This window comes from Xenopus laevis, chromosome 2L (genome assembly GCF_017654675.1).
Source record: "Xenopus laevis strain J_2021 chromosome 2L, Xenopus_laevis_v10.1, whole genome shotgun sequence".
Classification (NCBI taxonomy): domain Eukaryota; kingdom Metazoa; phylum Chordata; class Amphibia; order Anura; family Pipidae; genus Xenopus; species Xenopus laevis.
Genome location: NC_054373.1, coordinates 176,205,437 through 176,226,835, shown reverse-complemented (window position 1 = coordinate 176,226,835; position 21,399 = coordinate 176,205,437). Strand labels below are relative to the sequence as shown.

The following is a 21,399-nucleotide window of genomic DNA, read 5'->3' as shown; positions in this document are numbered from 1 at the left end:
TACAAGATCATGTTTTATGTTTTAATTCTCACACTAATTGACCTTCAAATTTGGTTTTCAGGATTGTTTAGGAAAGCAAATAGGCTTTCTCCCTAGCATTCTATTTAAGGCTCTCCTGTCCTTGCTCCAGGCACCACAGATTTGGGAACCACTGGGTCAACGGCTCAACCTAAAGTCTAAAGATACGCCGACTGATGAGCCCATGTGCCAATCTGAGGGATATTGTGCAATTTAACCATCCATGCAGATAGCTGTCCATACAAGAGGATCCTTCTACTTCTGGAAGGGTAGATGATAATTTTGGACATGCTGACTGGTGTATCAAAACTACTCTCAAGGTTCCATAACTGGCCAAATGGTTGTGCATTATGCCCCGTCTGGCCAGGTAATCTTCCGATTGTTGTTGTATTTGGATAAAAAACAGAGAAGGCTGCTGAGCTTAATTACACCTAGGGGCAAATTCATCAATGGTCGAATATCGAGGGTTAATTAACCCTCGATATTCGACTTGGAATGAAAATCCTTCAACTTTGAATATCGAAGTCGAAGGATTTTGCGCAAATACTGCAATCGAACGATCGAAGGAATAATCGTTCGATCGAACGATTAAATCCTTCAATTCGAAGGATTTCAATCCAACAATCGAAAGATTATCCTTCGACCAAAAAAACTTAGCCAAGCCTATGGGGACCTTCCCCATAGGCTAACATTGGGTTTGGTAGCTTTTATCTGCCGAACTAGGGGGTCGAAGTTTTTTCTTAAAGAGACAGTACTTAGATCGAATGGTCGAATAGTCGAACGATTTTTAGTTCGAATCATTCGATTCGAAGGTCGAAGTAGCCCATTCGATGGTCGAAGTAGCCAAAAAAACACTTCGAAATTCGAAGTTTTTTTACTTCGAATCCTTCACTCAAAGTTAATGAATTGGCCCCCTAATATACATGTGAAAGCTGCTATAAGTTAGACTTTAGTTACTTTATTACTCATCTTACCCAGTACCCCCAATAGAAACTAGGATGTTCGATCAATTGCAATAATGATTATTTTGCTGACTATATGAATTAAGCCTGTCCCATTTTACATGTCAAGTCAGGGACTATATCTCTGGACACTGACTATAATAGTCATGAAATAGTCTTTATCCAAAGCACATATCACTGTCTGTATCTGTGAACTGCTCTCATTGCAGTTACATTAATCCTTTCTTTTTTAAAAAAAAAAAAAAAATCCCTCCCTTGGTCAACTGCCGTCATCTCCATGAATCGCACTGAAGGTCAATATCTCCGGCGAGCATTTACTACAATTGTGCCGTCAGCTTGTATCCTCTCACAGTCAGACATGGAAAAGAAAATAACTATGCACAGACTTTTCTGAGACTTTTATAGCTGAGCTGTGTTTTACTTCTTAACTCACAAGGTAGAATCACAGAAATCCATGGGAGTTTGCCTCCGGAGCAAAGGAGCCTGTCAGGAAACGTTGATTGCCAGAACCACCATAGGGACTGCACTCTCATTTATGAACACAGACTGATGTGCAGAGCATAAATCGGTGGGGGTCATTTATCAACACTGGGCAAATTTGCCCATGGGCAGTAACCCATGGCAACCAATCAAATTGCTGCATTCATTGTTCTACTTGCAGCTGGCTTTAAAAAGCTACTCACTGATTGGTTACTATAGGTAACTGCCCATGGGCAAATTTGCCCAGTGTTGCTAAATGAGCCCCACTGTGTTTTTAGCGGGATTTCAGCCTTTTTCAGCTGAATTGGGATAACGTGTGCCACAAATTGCAGTCACTTTGAGGAATTGCTTGCAAGTTGCAGCGCATGCCTTTATAAGAACATTTGCCTTAGAATGGGGTCAATTCTGGCAACAGCAATAGTACTGAATTAACTGGACCCAAGTTCGTGGTTAGTGTAGCAAAAACCCACAAAGGGTAAAGACTGCTTTTAATTCCAGGGTTCCTTGTGTCCCCTGGGTGTCTGTGACCTTTTTTACCCATGAGCCACATTCAAATGTAAAAAGTAGTGATGGGCGAATTTGTCCCGGCGCAAATTCGCGGTGAATTACCGCATTTCGCCACTGGCGAATACATCCACGAAACTGACGTGAAGATTCACAGTGAAAATTTGGCAGCGGCAAAAAATTTTGGAAACGTGTTGGAAAAAGTCGCTCGCGTCAAAACCAGCACATGTCAACATTATTCTATGCCCATTGACTTTAATGCTGGCGTCAACGTTTTTCATCGCTTCGCTGAAAAATTTGCATATTTCACGAAAAATTCGTGAAACGGCAAAAAACTTTGATGCCAGCGTTAAAGTCAATAGGCATGCAAATAATTTTGACATGCGCTGGTTTTGATGCGAGCGACTTTTCCAACACACGTCCAAAATTTTTTGACGCTGGCAAATTGTCACCATGAGTTTATTCGCCGGTGGCAAAAGGCGGAAATTCAACGCAAAATTTGCCCATGCCAAATTTATTTGCCCATCACTAGTATAAAGATTTGGGGAGCAACACAAAAAAGTTCCTGAGGCGCCAAATAAGAGCTTTGATTGGCTATTTGGTTATGTGGACTGGCAGCCTACAGGAGACTCTGTTTGGCAGTACACCTGTTTTCCAAGCCTGGAATTCAAAAATAATCACCTGCTTTGAGGCCACTGGGAGCAACATCCAAGGGGTTGGGGAGCAACATGTTACTCACGAGCCACTGGTTGGGGATCAATGAGTTTCGCCATGAAGTGTTCATACTATTCACTTGCTAAGCATAGTACCATTTACTGCCTGCAATTTTAACAACAGGTAGATCATTTTTGTATTTTTCTACATAACACCCTTATTCAGCCTTTGAAATATCCACCAGATGTAATAAAAGAGACAAATCTTTTGTTTCATTGGCAATTCCTACGTATGAGTTCATGTCCTCTGCAGATAAAAGAGTCGCCATATGTAGAAATGTGGAGATGTGATGGGAGACAAGGGAAATCCTGGCTGACATTCTCTAACACTGTTTATGGAGCCATTCATAGAAGCCTTTGTATCTGGTACGGCATAGAAATAACAGCATTCCTGGAAATTAAATAAATAAGCAGCTGCGTCGAATGGCCATGGGGGGGGGGTTGCTCGATGGAGGGAAAAATCAGTTGACCTAAATGTCTCTATCAAAGGGCGATTGTAGGACTGATGGTATCTGGTTCAGCCTGGGAGTTGTACTGGGAAATGGTAAAAAATGGAATGAATAATAGTCATAAACAATTAGGTTACCCTTGGTTAGGCAGCTATTAGCAGCCTTGTACACATCTCTCTTCTCCAGAGACTTAAAGGGGAAATTCACCTTTAAAGTGCTTTGGGGCACTATAAAAAAAACCTTTTCATGTGTCTTTATTCTTTTCTTAGTTTTTCTTTCTTAATTTCTCACAGCTCTCTAATTATCTGCATTTTTATTCTGCCTCTTTCCAGGCTGCAACAGAAAAGTCTATCTGGTTGTCAGGGTCACTGACCCCAGAAACAAAAATACAGACCTTCCAAGCTTGCCTCTCATGAACACTGGACTGCCAAATGCGGGGAGCTCTGTATTCATAGAGGAGGTGCAGGTCTCTGTGTGCCAAACCAATGGAAATTTAAACAACTACAGGGCACTGTTTTTTGCACTCTGACCCCACCATCCTCCACTGTACCTCCACTCTCCTACTTAGGTTTCCTATCTGCTGACTACATATACCAAGTTTTGCATTCGGCAATTCTTTTTTTTTAAAACTTGCTGGGTCAGCGACCTTAATAATGCATTTACTTCCTGTTTGGGTTTAGATCCCCTTTAATAGGATGGAAAGATAACAGAGTGTTGACCCTAGAGTTGCGGGTTTGAAGCATGATATCCATAATTCAATGACCAAGATCTATTTTGCCCATGATTGGTGAAAGACCATATGCCAGTAAATCTGGTCTAACTTATTATAGGAATAGCAGGTTTCTGATTATAGGAGTAGTCAGATCCATCTCTGGCTCGCTGAATCCTCTCATGCCTTATATTGTTTCATTCTCACCCCCTCTTGGTTATCAGATTCTGACATTACCTCTAATAGTCACATTAAAAAAAACTTTTGCATTCAGTTTGGCTCCAGGAAGATACTTCTAAGATGCATTACACCCTATTTGCCTTCTCAGAATGTAATCAATAAGTTCCTAACAGCGAGTGTGTTCATATATTCTCTTCCTGCTTCAGCATCTTAATGGGAAAAGCATCATGCATAATAGATTTACACGTTCCTCAATCTGTTTAGTGACATAATCAGTGCACTGATATATTTATGAATTGCTTTTATTTTTTGTTAATGGTTAAAACATTTTCTGATTGCTAGAAAGGGCTGGATTGCCTGGCCTGGTTTCATCAAGAGCTACTCAAAAAGATATTAATCACGACAAAGTAGTAATGCGCTTTATAATATCTGTGGTTGGGAATAATTGAGCTTATTTGAAGTCCTCGGTAGTCCAGGGCTCATTAAAACAAAATATGTTCATCATTATCATATGTTGGTTGTGTAGTCTCAATGGTGGACCTTCATGTAGCATCCAAAAAGTTGGATAGTAAAGGAGAATCTAAGGCAGTAGTTTCCAGACTTTTTTTCTAACCTCTTTAAAGTAAGAGGCAGCTAATCTGGATGACTGAACACAAAGTTGAGTCCTTAACCTTGTGTGAAATAGAGGGCATGGAGAAGATGATGTTGGATGGGGAGCTGGGGTTTATGTACTGGTGACTAATTCTGGAGGAAATAGCAGCATGAGCCAGTGCCGGGCCAAGTCGACCAGACGCCCAAGGCAACCTGGCCGACTACGGCACTCCCAATCATTCGCACATGCGCAGAAGAGAACGAGTGACTGCGCATGCGCGGAAGTGCCGAGCCTGCGGGAGTGCGCATGCACGAAAGCGCCAGTGCCACGCAAATGCGCATGCGCGGAAGAGCGCACAATCGTCATTGAGCAGGAACTTCAGCCACAGATGGGTCCGAACTAAGGTAAAGCATCAAAAGAGGTACATGCCTGGCGCCCCTCTGCCTTTGCGCCCTAGGCACGTGCTTCTTCTGCCTACCCCTAGTTCCGGCCCTGGCATGAGTCAGCGATTTGGTATAGAGCAGCAGTCCCCAGCTTTTTTTTAGCTGTGTGCAGCATTCAAATGTAAAAAGAGTCAGGGAGCAACACAATCATGAAAAAGTCCCTGGTGATGCCAAATAAGGGCTGTGATTGACTGATTTGCTAGATCTTATGTGGACTGGCACAAAAATTTACTCCAAGCCAGGTTTTCAGAAATAAGCCCCTATTTTAAGGCCACTGGGTGCAAATGCAAAGGGTTGGTGAGCATTGCTTTAGAAAGTAGGCAATGTATTGGTGGTCCGTGTCATATCTAGTGATAATGCTAAAACCAGAAACCACATATCCCTATGAGCACTAAAAAAATCACGCCACCATCTATGCTCCTGAGCCACTGGTTGGGAATCACTGGTGTAGAAGAATAAACTGTCTACACACAGTAGAGCTGACCCCCTTGAGAGTCATTGTGTTGGATGGAGGCACATTCTGAAGGCTGTGGTTATAGTAAAATTTGGGGAAAATGCCTACACGATATGCTCTACTAGATTCTTCTAGCCCAGCGAAAAGGTCAGTTAGGGTGATATTTTAGATGTTGGGCTGGCTGTGTTAGATATTCTTACACAATGGCTGAATGACTGATTTTCCTATATCTGTAAACTTTTTACGAGCCTGACCAAAAGGTTAGACCTCCAATAACTTGACCCAAAAAAGTCCAACAACCACTAAAATAATAGTTAGCGGCCAGAGGCTCATTCCTTTTATACAGGTCATTTATTTCAGTATCTTTGGGTCAAGTGACAAAAATGACATCACTAACCATCATTAATAATGGAGATAACTTAAAGGATATTCCTGGCACATGAATGAATACACAGATAGTTGATAGAGAGATGAATACTGTATATATCCCATTAGTCTGTTGGCTTGTGATTCAGATCATGTAAACTGGACGCCCTAATGGTAATGAGAAGTAATTTGCTTTATGACTCATATTTATCTCTCCTGAAACACTCGAGCACTTGAGAAGTTTTCACCAAAATGCTATGAGGAACTGTTTGTGTGAATATCTACTGCCAGATTAAAAATGTAATTGCAGTTTAGTCTTCAGATTTATTTGAAAAGGGGATAATGATAGTAATTACCCAGTTTGAGTTTTGTGGAAGCTTAATTAGATCCCCCAAAAAGCATTTATGTTCACAAGGAGAGAAAAACACGTACATACATACAAAAGAACCATCTGCCTCTTCTCTTTTTGCCACTCCAAAATATTGTGCAGTTATTTTAAGCAGAAATCTAGGCTGACATTTAATTGTGCGATCTGTATTTATACAGCAAGTGAAACTCTATGTTCAGCTATATACATTACTTTTTTAAGATGAGATTAATTATTCTTTGTAATTAGCCTTATATTAAACAACGCCAACTTAGGCATGTTTGCTTCTTTTATTAAATGGAACAATATTAGGGTATTTAAAATATATGGGAATGTTTGTTATTCAGACTTTTTAGCTAATCTTTGAAGTTACTGCATATTAACAAATTTAAATGAAATCAATTTAATTTACTAGAATGAAAAATGTGATTTTCAACATTAATGTTTGTTAAATAAACTCTGGTAAGGGTGTAGTGGGGAATAAATATTAATGGTAACCTATGTTCAACACGTATCCACCATCTATTCCATATGTTCAGTTTAAGTTTCATAAAGTAGTGCAAATGGTATAGAGCTTGTCTGTCCTCATGGAATCTACAGAGAACTATTCCATATATTCAGTTCTATCGATGTTTATCCGAACCTACAAAACCTTAACCCATACTCGACCCTAACCCCCAGAAGAATATTGCAGATGTAGTACCCACATGTGAACCCTGCCTCTGGTTCCAAGAAAGGGACTTGTTAGGATCAGTGGAGGAGAGTACTTCCCAAGTTTTACCTGCACCCAACCCTAATCAGCAATGGTTGTCCAATATTCAACACAAACCCAGTAATCTGGTTGTCGACCCACAGGTCACAATGAGTTTTGGGTCAACCTGCACATTACTAGTTGAAATGGTATAGGTCCTCTCTTTACACTTCTTTTTTTCTCCTCGTGTTATCTGCAGAGTTTTTGTGGAAATGGAGCAAGTTTGTCCATAGATTTTAAATGTCCATGGATTTGTAAGTGACAGTTTCAGAAAACCATTGTGCAAACCCAGTAAATAGTACTTGGTTTCTTAGGAAGGATATCGGACATCTACTGAGAGGACTATCCCAACTTTGATTGGTCAACTGGAGAGAAGATGGAGCTGATTATTGTTATCTTTGGTCAGACTACCCACAATCTGGTTGTTTAGCCTGTGGGCCAACTGAATAGTTGTAGGACAATTATCTTGTGTAGCTGCCATCAGTGAATATTTTTTTTGTAGGCTTAGTGGGTGGAAGTTTGATCATAGGTCATTCACAATGAACACCTTATGACCTTACATTTAATCTCACACACTTGTCACACTTAAAGCAGGGATGCCCTACCTTTTTTACCCATGAGCCACATTCAAATGGAAAAGTAGTTGGGGAGCAACGCAAGCAAGAAAGAAGTCCCTGATGATAGCAAGTAAGGGCTGTGATTGGCTATTTGGTAGCCCCTATGCAGCCTACAGGAGGTTCTGTTTGGAGGTTCTGTTCTGTTTTATGCAACCAAAAATTGCCTCAAAGCCAGGAATTCCAAAAATAAGCACCTGCTTTGAGGACACTGGGAACAACATCCAAGAGGTTGGAGAGCAACATGTAGCTCAGAAGCCGCTGGTTGGGGATCACTGGCATAAATAGTGCTCTTCTTGTTCCATAGTATTTGAGAGAATGCCGTATGATATCATGCATTTATTAGTGGTAATATTGGCTCTGTTATACAAAACAATAGGTTTACATTTTCATAACAAAGTGCCTAGGTTTAATTTGAAAAGAAATAATCATTCCTGTACTTTTGTATAAAATGGAATATATCAATATTCTTCTCCAGCCCAATAATACAATAAAATATTTAGTATTGCTGAACATTCACCAAGATGATTTATACAATTTTCAAGATGTAGACAAAAAAAACAGTTAAGTATCATTTCTGAGTTTGCCTTGGGCAAATGTGAGCAGTTGTTACTGTAGAATCTATTTCTAGAAATATTTCTTTTTTTTTTTTTTGCATTCAAAGTAAGAGGCAAATGTTTATTTGGGAAGCTCCGGATTTAGTAGGATGAAGATTGTTGCAATCATCTAACTGTACCTAAACATTTTTTTTTTAAAATAACCCCATCCTTAACATCTAGAGGAAATATATATTTTAATTGTGGTGAGAAGCAATAGTTGGGTCAATATCTGCATGAAAACATGGATAAGGCACCAGAAAGGAATATGGTAGGTGGTGATAATGGAGGCCCCACCACAACAAAAGAAAGACTTGAAGACCAAGACTATCAATACCTTTAAGAGGGGCTTGGATGACTTCTTGGACAAGCATAATATCCAAGGCTATTGGTATCTTAAAGGAGAACCAAACCCTTTTTATTAAAATCCCATACCCCACTAACCTCCCTCCATGCTCCCCCCAGACTAAGGGGCCGATTCACTAACTGCGAGTGAAGGATTCGAAGGTAAAAAACTTCGAATTTCGAAGTTTTTTTTTGGCTACTTCGACCATCGAATGGGCTACTTCGACCTTCGACTATGACTTCGAATCGAAGGATTCGAACTAAAAATCGGTCGACTATTCGACCATTCGATAGTCAAAGTACTGTCTCTTTAAAAAAAACTTTGACCCCCTAGTTCGCCATCTAAAAGCTACCGAAGTCAATGTTAGCCTATGGGGAAGGTCCCCATAGGCTTGCCTAACTTTTTTTGATCGAAGGATATTCCTTCGATCGTTGGATTTAAATCCTTCGAATCGTTCGATTCGAAGGATTTTATCGTTCGATCGAAGGAATTATCCTTCGATCGAACTATCTGCGCTAAATCCTTCGACTTTGATATTCGAAGTCGAAGGATTTTAATTCCTAGTCGAATATCGAGGGTTAATTAACCCTCGATATTCGACCCTTAGTGAATCGGCCCCCAGGTGTTACCCTGGGTAAATGCCCCTAACTTTTTGTTTACCCCACATTGCAGATTCAGGGCATCGGATTTCACGGACGGCATCTCCTTCTCTTCGGTAATCTTTTGGGTCTTTTTCCGGCGATTCGATTGCGCCAACTGCGTATGCACCGATACGCTGCTCTCTGCGAAGATTGCCGAAGAGAAGAAGATGACGCCCGTGAACTCTGATGCCCTGATTCTGCAACAAGAGGTAAATAAAGAGTTAGGATCATTTACCCAGGGTAACAGCTAGGCTGGGGGTCGATGTAGGTAGGGGGTAGGGGATTTTAATAAAAAAGGTTTGGTTCTCCTTTAAGAGCTATGGATATATTTTTTTTTCATCCCAAATTAACCTTCTAAGTAGGGCTCAAGATCAAAGATGGCAGATTACAACAATCTCTAATACTAAACCACTGACATACAAACACGCCAGCGTTGCTAATTGATAAATAATAATGATTCACATCAGTGAGATGTCTTTAAATAATGTTGATATATAAAAGAACAATTACATTGATTTTTTATCAGAAATGTCCCCTTTTTCCAGGCAATTTACAAAGGGACATACAGGGGCACATTTACTAAGCTCGGGTGAAGGATTAGAATGAAAAAAACTTCAAAGTATTTTTTTGGGTACTTCGACCATTGAATAGGCTACTACGACCTTCGACTTTGATTCCGACTTCGATTCTAACGATTCAAACTATTCGACCATTCGATAGTCGAAGTACTGTCTCTTTAAAAAATACTTCGACTACATACTTCGGCAGTTTAAACCCACCGAGGTACAATGTTAGCCTATGGGGACCTTCGCCAGCACTTTTCTTAAATTTTTTTTCGATTCGACCCTTGATTTTATCGTTCGATCGAACGATTTTTACTTCGACCGATCAAAGGATTTGCTCTAAATCCTTCGAATTCGATATTCGAATTTGTAGGATTTAACTTTGAGGGTCGAATTTGAGGGTTTATTAACCCTCGAAATTCGACCCTTGATAAATGTGCCTCACAGTGTACAGTAGCTGCACATACATTCACCTGAATCTGTGATTTCCATTTGGCCCAGTACTTTTGATTTCCAGGGTTTGGAAAAATAATCAGATCTCCGCTGTATCAATGGAAAGACTTGACTGATTATAGGATTTGATATGTACCTGCCAGTCTCCATGGCAACTGGGGAATGTTGCATTATTTTAACAGAAACTGGCTTGTTACTGTGGGGTTTATAAGTCACATTATCTTTGTGGTAACTGATGGTTATTGAAGGAATCATTTTGTGCGTACTGAATGGAATTGACACGACAGCCGCTATACACAACTACGGAGGAGTCATTTCTATGCAATATGTTTTTAAATGTATATTTCCTTTGGGTTTTAGTGTTGCAAGTATTAGTGTCAAACACATGCTGCAGGCTACCGCAGAATAATATTTAAATAATTCAAAGCAGCGTGAAAAACCTGGCCTCGGGTTCCACACAGTTAATATTGCGGCTAAATTTTGTTTCATTTTTTATGCATCCTATGGGTAAATGTCCGTTAGGTATTATACAGAACTTTCTAAAAAGGGAAAAAAAAAACTGCCTATATTAGAAGGAAGGCATAGGGGCTGATTCACTAAGGGTCGAATATCGAGGGTTAATTAACCCTCGATATTCGACTAGGAATTAAAATCCTTCGACTTCGAATATCGAAGTCGAAGGATTTAGCGTAGATAGTTCGATCGAAGGATAATTCCTTCGATCGAACGATTAAATCTTTTCTTTTTTTTTTAATCTAACGTTCGAAGGAATATCCTTCGATCAAAAAAAGTTAGCCAAGCCTATGGGGACCTTCCCCATAGGCTAACATTGACTTCGGTAGCTTTTAGATGGCGGACTAGGGGGTCGAAGTTTTTTTTTAAAGAGACAGTACTTCGACTATCGAATGGTCGAATAGTCGAACGATTTTTACTACGAATCCTTAGATTCAAAGTCGTAGTTGAAGATCGAAGTAGCCCATTCGATGGTCAAAGTAGCCCAAAAAAAACTTCGAAATTCGAAGTTTTTTACGTTCGAATCCTTCACTCGAAGTTAGTGAATCGGCCCCTTAGAATTAACCTACTATGAGGCCAAAGTTACAAAAAAAGTTTACATCTCTATTAATTATTTTTCTGCGGTTTCTGACTGGGGCTTTATTTAGGTCCGGAGCTGCCGTAGGCACTGGACTGCCCCAACCGCTTGTGATTGTTTTGAGCACATTCACCAATCTCAGAAGTGGGGGAATTCATCCCTTTTCCCCTAAGTTCTTCTTCTCAAGTGCCCAAGTGCAGGGTGGGGAGAATTTTTTAAGCATTTTTGCTCTATAAGACTGCCCACTAAAGCCTTTATAGAAATATGGCCCTGGCCACACCACCAGTAATGTTATATTCTCCCTTGGACACGTGGCCATTTCCCCCTGCTGGCTTCAAGCCTCTAAAGGAGAAGAAGTAAGACTGTTGTCAGTCCTCTTGAGACAACAGCAGCAGCTTAGGCAAAAGCCAAAAAAATTATGGAATACTATTTCCATTTGACAAAACTAGGAGAAAATAAAAAAATGTTATTACAACCCTTTAAATATTCATAAAGCCACATGCTTCTATATATAAGGCCATTCGAAATGTGATGAATCTCCCTAAGATCTCCGTCTTCCATAATTTTACCATATGTGGGTCGCTTCTGCTATGTTTCATACAGCGACGTAGAACTTTGTGCCGCGCTTTGAGTCAAACAGATGATATTCATTGTTTTGTTAGCAAGCCGCACAGAAATGATCAGGGGAGGAAAGAAAATCAGGTTCTGCAATGTTGAGTTAAAATAATAAATGTTTATCTTTGGTAATCCTAAGTGCAAAGAGAGCTAAAATAAACTTTCCCACTGGGCACAAAGACCTGGATTTGTCATAATATGAGCTCTAATTTCTGTTTTCCTGTGGAGACTAGCATTCAAACCTGGAATTTTCCATAATTAAGATTCGGTGGAGAGAAAAAAATGGCACTTGTATAGTTGTGTCTGGAGAGCTTTCATTAATAACTGAGTGTGCAAACACTGAATTATTCCAGTCCAAACTCATTGATGTCCAAGCTAAGCTGTTGCCCTAAAAGTGATCTTGAACTGTAACACCAAAAAATGAGCAACAGCTTTTGGCTCACAGTTACAGTTCAGTAACAGATGGATGACTGTAGGGTGCAATCCCACGAGGCAGAAAAATGATTAGTGTAGGAAAGTCAAGCTTCCGTCTTTCGAGTGTTTTGCATTACAACAGCTAGATGCCTACAACTTCACACGTCATCATGTAGTAGAGAAGGTTGCCCATTCTGAAATCGAGTTAAACATCCCTGTGCCAATCATTATTTTCACAGTTGTGGAATATTAATAAGATTTCTTATGTGATTATATGTTTGTGGCAACAACTTTGAATTTGTAATGATCTTCTGTAGGTGAGTTGGAGAATACATCATGTAAGTTGTAACCTTCCCAAACAAGACCTGTGACTTTAGTGACCTGGATGATGGTGTTACTTTTAGGGCAAACCTCGCTGACAGTAGAAAAGTTATGAAGCAAAACCAACAGGAATAATGTTATAGGAACAGACTTCAGATGAAGTTTGGGGCGAGTTAGAAGTGACCAGGAGACATCACTAGGGATGGGCGAATTTATTCGGCAGGCGTGAATGCGCTGCAAATTTAAGCAATTCTGATGCAGGAGACAATTCTGACCCCAGCGGCAACTAAACGCACTACCATTGACATTAATGCACGTCAAATTTTGTCTGCGTCAGTATTGACGACTGCGTCAATCTTGACGCCCGTGAATTGACGCTTTTCACAGTTTTGCAAATTTTGCTGGAAATTCACAAATTTTTTGGTGAAGCAAATGGGACAAATTCGCCAATCACTAGACATCATTATTTTCAACTGACATTCCTGGAGAAGCACTAGAACTTTACTAAAATAAGTGTAAACAGCAAGGTACAGAATTGCAAAGAAATGCCCATTATTTTGCCCATGATGCAGCTGCCTTCCGAGATTTCCAGCAAAACTGAATTTCCATGATGAAAAATTTAAGGTGTTAGTTACCAAAACTTTTCATCCACATTTTTGCCATTTTTCAATTCAACTAAAAATTTTCAAATATCAATCTTTTTTGCCTCAGTTTTCTTGAGTCACGGCAAAATTTACATTTGAATATTACTAAATTTGCTAAACCTTTGAATTTGTGGGTTTGATCATGGGGTTTGGTCATAGTTTTGGCTGTTCTGGGGCCACTTGAAGAGGGGGTCATTAGTTAATTTCAGGCTTTTAGATTTTTAGCTTTTATTTATTATTTCTATTATTTCAAAATTTCACCGTAAAACTATAGAATAAAAAAGGGTTGCTTGTTTTACAAATAAAAAACTGGGATCAAAATAGTTCTTTTTTTTGTAAATCGGCAGTCCAGAGATTAGCAGAGACTTTATTGTGTGCCAAGTTCTTTTTTCCTGTGAAAGTTCTGACCCTTTCTTTTCGGTACAGAGGCACTAAATATCAGAGTACAGGAGCCAAAACATTCTGAAAAAGATTATTCTTTGCTTCTCGAGTGATGATGTCATCTTGACAACAGGTAGTGAGGCCGTTTTTGTCCCATGTGATGCCCAAGTGGTCTGTATTCTTTAGAAAAATGAATAGGTCTACCACAGGCTCAACCACCACAATTATCAGTTTTTATACTATTCAGGCTCTCGCTCTCTCAGTGAAGTTTATTTTATTTATTTTTTTACTTTTTTTTGTTTTTGTTATTTTCCAACCCAGATGTAAATGTGAATAACACAGAACTGAACACATATAGAATTTGTCAGCAGATTTCCTATTTGGAGCGCTAAGCAATACACTTCCCTCCTGTGGTAATCAATATGTTGCAAACACTATTCACACGCACAGCTATATATGATTATTATTTCTTGGCACAAAGAGCGGCACCATCTGGTACATGCTGCAGTTGTAGATTGTAGCTTTTCAGTTGAACTTTGTTGCTTAATTTAGAATTGTGGGTTTTTATGTGTTATGCTTTATATGGGCCATAGCATGAGGAAAGACTGACTGCTGCCAATTTAGACAGCTGCATTGGTAAAGCTTGTCCTCAGAATAGCTGGAAGTCTAAGAACCAACAGGAGTCCACTGGTCTTTAGAAAAGGACATTGGCGTGTTGTGAAGCCACTATAAGTTACAGAACCATGAGGGTTCTATTGGTCTACTTATATTGATATCATTGTAGCCTAAAGCTAACAATACAATTGTATTGTACATCACAGAATAACCTTCGGTCTCATTGTTTTTCAGACATTAATGTCATGGTGGTGTGGAGCTAACAATAAAATTGTAAGTCGGATATTACCGAAGGGTCTCATTGGTCTGCAGACATTGATATCATGGTGGTATGGAGCTATCGTGAGAGTTGTAAGTGAGATTATAATGAGTAGTGTCATTGGTTTGCTGACACTGACTTCATGGTGGTGTAAAGCTATCATAGATCTGTAAACATTGCCATCATAAAGGTGTGACGCTATCAAGAAAATTGGAAGTCAGAGGATAATGAAGATCTACATTTGTCCACTGACACCATGGTGTTGTGACATCATCATCAAAAGTGAAAATCCCTAGGTCCAACAGAACAACTGATCATTCGCCCATAAGTCATCAAGGTCAGTAGGTCTGGAGATATGGACATCATAGTGCAGAAAAGCTATGTTTGAAAATGAAAGTCCAACATGGGTCTGTATTTCTGCAGATACTGATATCGTGGTGGTAGAAAGCTTTTAACAAAAACCACACAGCCAACATGTTTTGGTCTTTAGACACTATCACCATGGTGATGAAAAGCATAACTGAAACTCCATTTGTCCATTGGTGTGCAGACACTAAAATCATGGTGGTATGAAGCTATTATAGAGGTGTGAGGTTCCCATGATGTTATGGTGATACTAAAATGATGCTGATATCATAGCAGAGTGATGTCATTATTGTAGGGTTGCCATCTTTGACTTCTGCAAAAACCGAACAAGGGGGCAGGACGATGGCACCAGGGGTCGGAGGAGTGACATATGGGGGTGGAGTTATGGGTGCATATGTGGGTGGGGTTTTGACACCAGAGGTGGTTATTGGCTACATTATTGTTTGGGGTTTCACAAGGCTGAAACCCAGACAGGTAGTTGTGACCCAAAAAGCCCTAAGAAAAATTGAACTGCTTGGGTCAAAACTGAACAGGTGGCAACCCTATATTATTGAAAGCAGTCTTGTGCTCTTTTCTAGTCACAGGAGCGGGTAGAGAAACCCTTTCAACCTTACTCCCTTGTACCTGCCTAGTTGCCAATTGTTTTGCCAGCAACAAACTACAAAAATATGCAGAATTTTTAGACCTGTTGTATTTATTCACTCACATCCATTCAGTATCCGCAGGCAGGAGTGTAACTGCCATGGGAACCCTACTGCCAAGCACCTTTCATGCTTCAGTGTGAACAATAAACACTTATTTGTACTCAAAGCTTAAATCAAAGGCTAAACCTTAATCTTGCTTAATGCCAGGTCTAGAGCAGGTTACTGGAGTGCTCCCACGCGGCTGCAGCAGTGCACAAGTTCACCGCGGATCTGAAGCACATTCATTAGCAAACTCTTACAGCGCTTCTTAAAAGATTGTTAAAATGATTGCCAACATGTACAGTCGGATTTGAGGTGCTTATACCGAGTTTGTTTAAGTGCAGGGATAGATTATTGTTATAGGGGGATTTTGTGTTAAAAAAATGTACATTACTAATTTATTCTTGCGGTTATAATCCAATGATTGCGAAAAATAAAAAGGTGTATTATGTTGCTGGACATACACATTCCTAATAACTACAGTTGTTTTGATATCCCCATATGGTATGGTAAACTAACCACTGTGTAATGATGATTAATGCTTTATGTGTCCTAGATGCCCTTGTTTGCTATGATTTTGTCAGTCCTGTAAATAGAACTAAACATACAGTACATACATCCAGCGCTCCTGATATAGGAAGTTTGGGTTGCCACCGTCCGGTTTTGACCTGGAAGTTTTTGGAAAACCAGGCAAGATTATCCTAGATTAATGGGACCCTTCCTGTGACATCAGCAGCCTGCACCATGATGTCATCAACATGTGCAGCCCTGAAAGGTGGCAGCCCTATAGGAGGGACAGGCCAGAACAAAAGACTAAAAATGGATAGAGAAGTAACCAAAAAGTGGGCTGAATTTTATGTGGTATTCTGTGTGTTTCTAGGTCTAATTAGATGTGACCATGATGGATTGGTAACGTGGCCAAAATTGTTCCAGTTTTTAATTTTCTAGTTGGGAGTTAGTGATGGGTGAATCTGTCCATTTCACTTAGCCGAAAAATTTGCACGCTCAATGGGCGTCAATTTTTTTTTACATGCGCAACAATTTTTCTTGCTCCAAATGCATTGAAGTCAATGGCCATTTTTTCTTATGGCGACTTTTTCATTTGAAGCAACGTAGGGGGCTCTTCACAGTCAGGACAGTGAGGTTGTGGAATGCACTGCCGGGTGATATTGTGATGCTGATTCAGTTAATGACTATAAGAATGGCTTGGATGATTTTTTGGACAGACATTATATCAAAGGCTATTCTGATACTAAGCTCTATAGTTAGTATAGGTATGGGTATATAGAATTTAATTAAAAGTAGGGAGGTGTATGTGTATGGATGCTGGGTTTTCATTTGGAGGGGTTGAACTTGATGGACTTTGTCTTTTTTCAACCCAATTTAACTATGTATCTATGAAGTTTATGGGCGTTTTTTCTTATGGCCATTTTTTCTCAGCAAATTTTTCTGCAGCAAATCTTTGCTGAAGTTTCACGAAAAAATTCCATGGCTGGCAAAACAATTCGCTCATCACTATTGGGAGGCATTTCAGCCTGGACAAACAGACTGAAGCTCATTCATTAAAGAAAGGGCAAGGTCCAATACATGGTTGCACAGGGATCCAAGTTTCTTGCATTTTGGAATCTTGAGGTGCTTGAGGTGTAACTTAGAGTTGTAATGTTCTATATGGATTGAGGTATGGCTGGTCCCAGGTTGGACAGGACACATGGCCTAAATTATCCTTCTTTTCAGTTGGAAGGGGTATGCTATGGCAGTAGTCCTCTAAATGGCACCATTAGTCACCAATAAAAACAATATGATTAATTACTGAATCCACACTTCGACATTAGACACATGTTTTTATCTTTTCCTCGATAGACAAAATAATGTTCTTATAACTTATGCTCAGCTACACAAGGCACTGCTGGAATTTGAAATGACAATTCCAAACAGCCGACATACTCATTGCTGACATTTATGTTTCTCTATAAGTGATATGTTTCTTGGATACTTTACCCTCGGGTTAGTAGTGGCTTTTCAGGATGAATTATTGTCTGGGAAACTAAATGCATAATCATTTGCCAACATTACTTGGAGCATACCAAAAGACAAATTCATTAGTATATTACATGCATTTATAAATCACCCGCGCTTATTAGTTCTGCGCTGTTATGTGTGCCGGGCTTGGAGAACAGGAGTTTAGTAATATCTGATATATTCACGCAAACTGTTGGACTTTATTTAATGTTTGGCATTCTCAGCTAGCATTGCAGCAAGTCAGTATATACATATTATTATAGTGATGAGATGTCAAATCAGGGACCCTCCAGCTGTCAGAAATGGTTTGATTTTTGGTCCTGCTAGTGGAAATGGAAGGGCAGCTAGGTAATGTGTGGCTGTCATATTAATTACATGGATGGCACCACATGAGGAATCCTAGCAGTTCCAATACAGTATAGTGTAGCATTGTGAGTGAATTAATATGTCATCAGGTTATTAGCTCAAAGGACATAAAATGTAGGTTTTTGGCACAAGATTAGATTAAGTGACATTGAGCATTAGCCCTTTTGATTCTTTTTGCCTTATTGATTGATAAACTACTAATCAGTTGCCCTGGGTTACTGCATTGGTGCAAATCTGATGTTTTTAATTCTTCTAAGTTTTGCTTGCTGTGGCCAATCTATCCACTGCTCTACATTCTGTGATCTTCCTTTTTCCTTCCACTCATTGACTCCTTTTTTGTCTACATCCCCTTCTTCAATTGATACAGCCATTTCTTACACAGCTCCTCATTTCCCTTCTTCATGAGTCTCTCATCTCTTCTACAGTTACTCATTTCTTTGTGTTCTTTACCTCAACCATTTATTCCACAGCTATCTCTTCCACAGCTTCTTCTTTTCATGACCCAACTATCTCTTCCACCATTTCCTCTTTCCTTTCTTTTCATGACTCAACTGTCTCTTCAACAGCTTCTTCTTTCTCTTCTTTTCATGACCCAACTATCTCTTCCACAGCTCCTTCTTCTTTCCCTTTTTTTCATGACTCAACTATCTCTTCCGCTGCTTCTTCTTCCCCTTTTTTTTATGACCCCAATATTTCTTCCACAGCTTATTCTTTCCATTTGTTCTATGACCAACCTATCTTTTCCACAGCTTCTTCTTTCCCTTCTTTCATGACTCAACTATCTCTTGCACAGCTTCTTCTTTCCCTTCTTTTTATGACCCAACTATCTCTTCCACAGTTTCTTCTTTCCCTTTTTTTATGACTCAACTATCTCTTGCACTGCTTCTTCTTCCCCTTCTTTTTATGACCCCAATATTTCTTCCACAGCTTATTCTTTCCATTTGTTCCATGACCAACCTATCTTTTACACAGCTTCTTCTTTCCCTTCTTTTCATGACTCAACTATCTCTTGCACAGCTTCTTCTTTCCATTTGTTCTATGACTCACCTATCTCGTCCACAGCTTATTCTTTCCCTTTTTCCATTACCTAACCATCTTTTTCACGGCTCATTTTTCCCCGGTTCCAGACTGCAATATTTGTCTCTCAATCAACTTTTCTCAGGTCTTCATATTCTCTGTCGTTTCTCTGTCATATCTTTTCAACCTTTACTAACCCATACTGCCTTTATATTCTGTTTTTTTTCATTAACTCCTAATTATTATACACTGTAGAATATTTATACATATACTGTACAATGAATTGGGGAGAACACAGACAACATGACAAAACAATCAATACCTAAAATCTACTTAAAATTAGTTAAACCCAATAGGCTGGTTTTGCCTCCAATAAGGATTAATTAAATCTTAGTTGGGATCAAGTACAAGCTACTGTTTTATTATTACACAGAAAAAGGAAATCATTTTTAAAAATTAAAATTATATGATTAAAATGGAGTCTATGGGAAATGGCCTTCCAATAATTCTGAGCTTTCTGAATAACAGTATTCTGAATAATGGATCCCATACCTGTATGTTTGTATGTTTAAAGGACCAATGGGAAAGTTCATGCACAAGGAGACTGCTTTGAACACTACATACATACAGTTCAGTAGATACTGGCTTTGAGTTTTCTAGATTTCAATATAAAAAATTAATTTGAACTTACAACACAGTGCACTTAGCAGAAGTAATAGAAATGTATGCAAAAAACATTCATTTTGAAATTCTGTGCAAAATTGAAAGACACTTCTTTCCTATCACTCAAGCAGCTTTCATATTAGTGGATTGCTACATGCATGCTCTGGATTACATTAACTACTGGCACGCATTCAAGACGGTTGCAGACTGATATCCAAGAATAAATGAACTTGGCAGCGGACTGCATAAATTGGACTGCTGTATCTATGTCTCAACATAACTACTTTCTCCAGTGTGTTGCAACTAATCAGGAGATGAGGAATAGTGACATTTTGCACTTCTGATAGCAGACAGCCAACCCTGCCCATCTTATAGCACACTTGTATGGTGATTAATAATGTGTAAGACAAGAAAAACAGCGAAAAATGCGCAAAACACATTGAAGTCAATGGGAATCAAAATTATTTTGACGCACATCAATTTTGATGCCTGCGACAATTTTTATAGGTTCGTCAATTTTTTTCAAATGCATTAAAGTCAATGGGTGTCCGATTAATTATGCGCGCGACTATTCTGACGCATGGCGCATCTAATTTATTTGCCGACGGCTAAATGTGGAAATTCGCTTCATATTTGCATCTGGCGAATTTATTCGCCTATCGCTAATGACCATTGATGAAACTGGGCATTCTGTATATGCTGCTCTTTAAGAGGATCTGACCATATTATAAATTAACTTTTTAAGTGGTAAATAATTGTTATTATTATTAATAATTTTTTGGTGCCAACATATTGGGATCAACACCAAAAGTGAAAACAGTAGTAACAGTAATTTTTAAATGAAAGTATTTATTAGGACATAGATAGTCTTACGAAACTTATCTGATGGGGCACTTATTCATAGGCTGCCAACATATTCTGCCAATCTCTTTAATTACCTTAAAGGGTTCTTTTACTAGTGCTTTTAAACATCACAATGTTTTTCTCTTTGTTTTCTCTTTTAGGTCTTATTACCACGACTTCAAGAAAACTGGATCGTGAACAGCAAGCAGAGCATTTTCTTGAGGTAAAGAGATAATATACCCCCAGCTACATTTTGTAAGGATATGTGCAAAAAAAGACAATTGGAACAGCCAATCAAATAAATAATAAAAATGTAAATCCAGTCCCATCAAATGAAGTGCCAGATGTTTGGAGAGACTATCAAAAATAATTATTTGGTCTCAGAGGTTACAGAATAATTAAGATGAGCAGATAGTTTGGCTCATTTATCACCACTGGGCAAATTTGCCCATGGGCAGTAACCCATAGCAACCAATCAGTGCTTTGCTTTTTCCAGGCAGCTGCAGGTAGAACAATGAATGCAGCAATCTGATTGGTTGCTATGGGTAACTGCCCATGGGTAAATTTGCCCAGTGTTGATAAATGACACCCAGTACCGTAACTTCAATAAATCATAATGGATGGGCCACTGTCCTATAAGTGCCAAGTCTAGATTGAACACTGTGTTAGTGCTTAAAATAGTGTTGAGGTTCTTTATGGAGGAAAGGGAGGTGGAGTTCTAGAGGGTATGGAATGGCAAGAGGAAAAGGACAAATAAAGCAAAGAGAGAAGATGGGAAAGTGTGAACTAGGGAAACAGCCACCAAAACTCTTAACAGCTCTAATTTCATACTTTGCTTTCACCAGCAACTAATGCATTAAATTGTAGCAGTTTCTCAATAACAGACTTTTTTGAACCATGGA

The 21,399-nt window shown here is 39.2% G+C and overlaps 1 protein-coding gene across 7 annotated transcripts in view; it reads left to right on the top strand.

Moving 5' to 3' along the window:
* LOC108708756 (protocadherin Fat 3-like) overlaps positions 1-21,399 on the top strand; it is a 406,168-nt gene that overhangs the window by 263,859 nt on the left and 120,910 nt on the right. For all 7 annotated transcript variants that reach the window (XM_041582699.1, XM_041582701.1, XM_041582700.1 and 4 more), the window contains exon 4: positions 20,659-20,720. In XM_041582699.1, the coding sequence (XP_041438633.1) occupies positions 20,659-20,720 (62 nt within the window). The remainder of the gene's footprint in view (positions 1-20,658; positions 20,721-21,399) is intronic.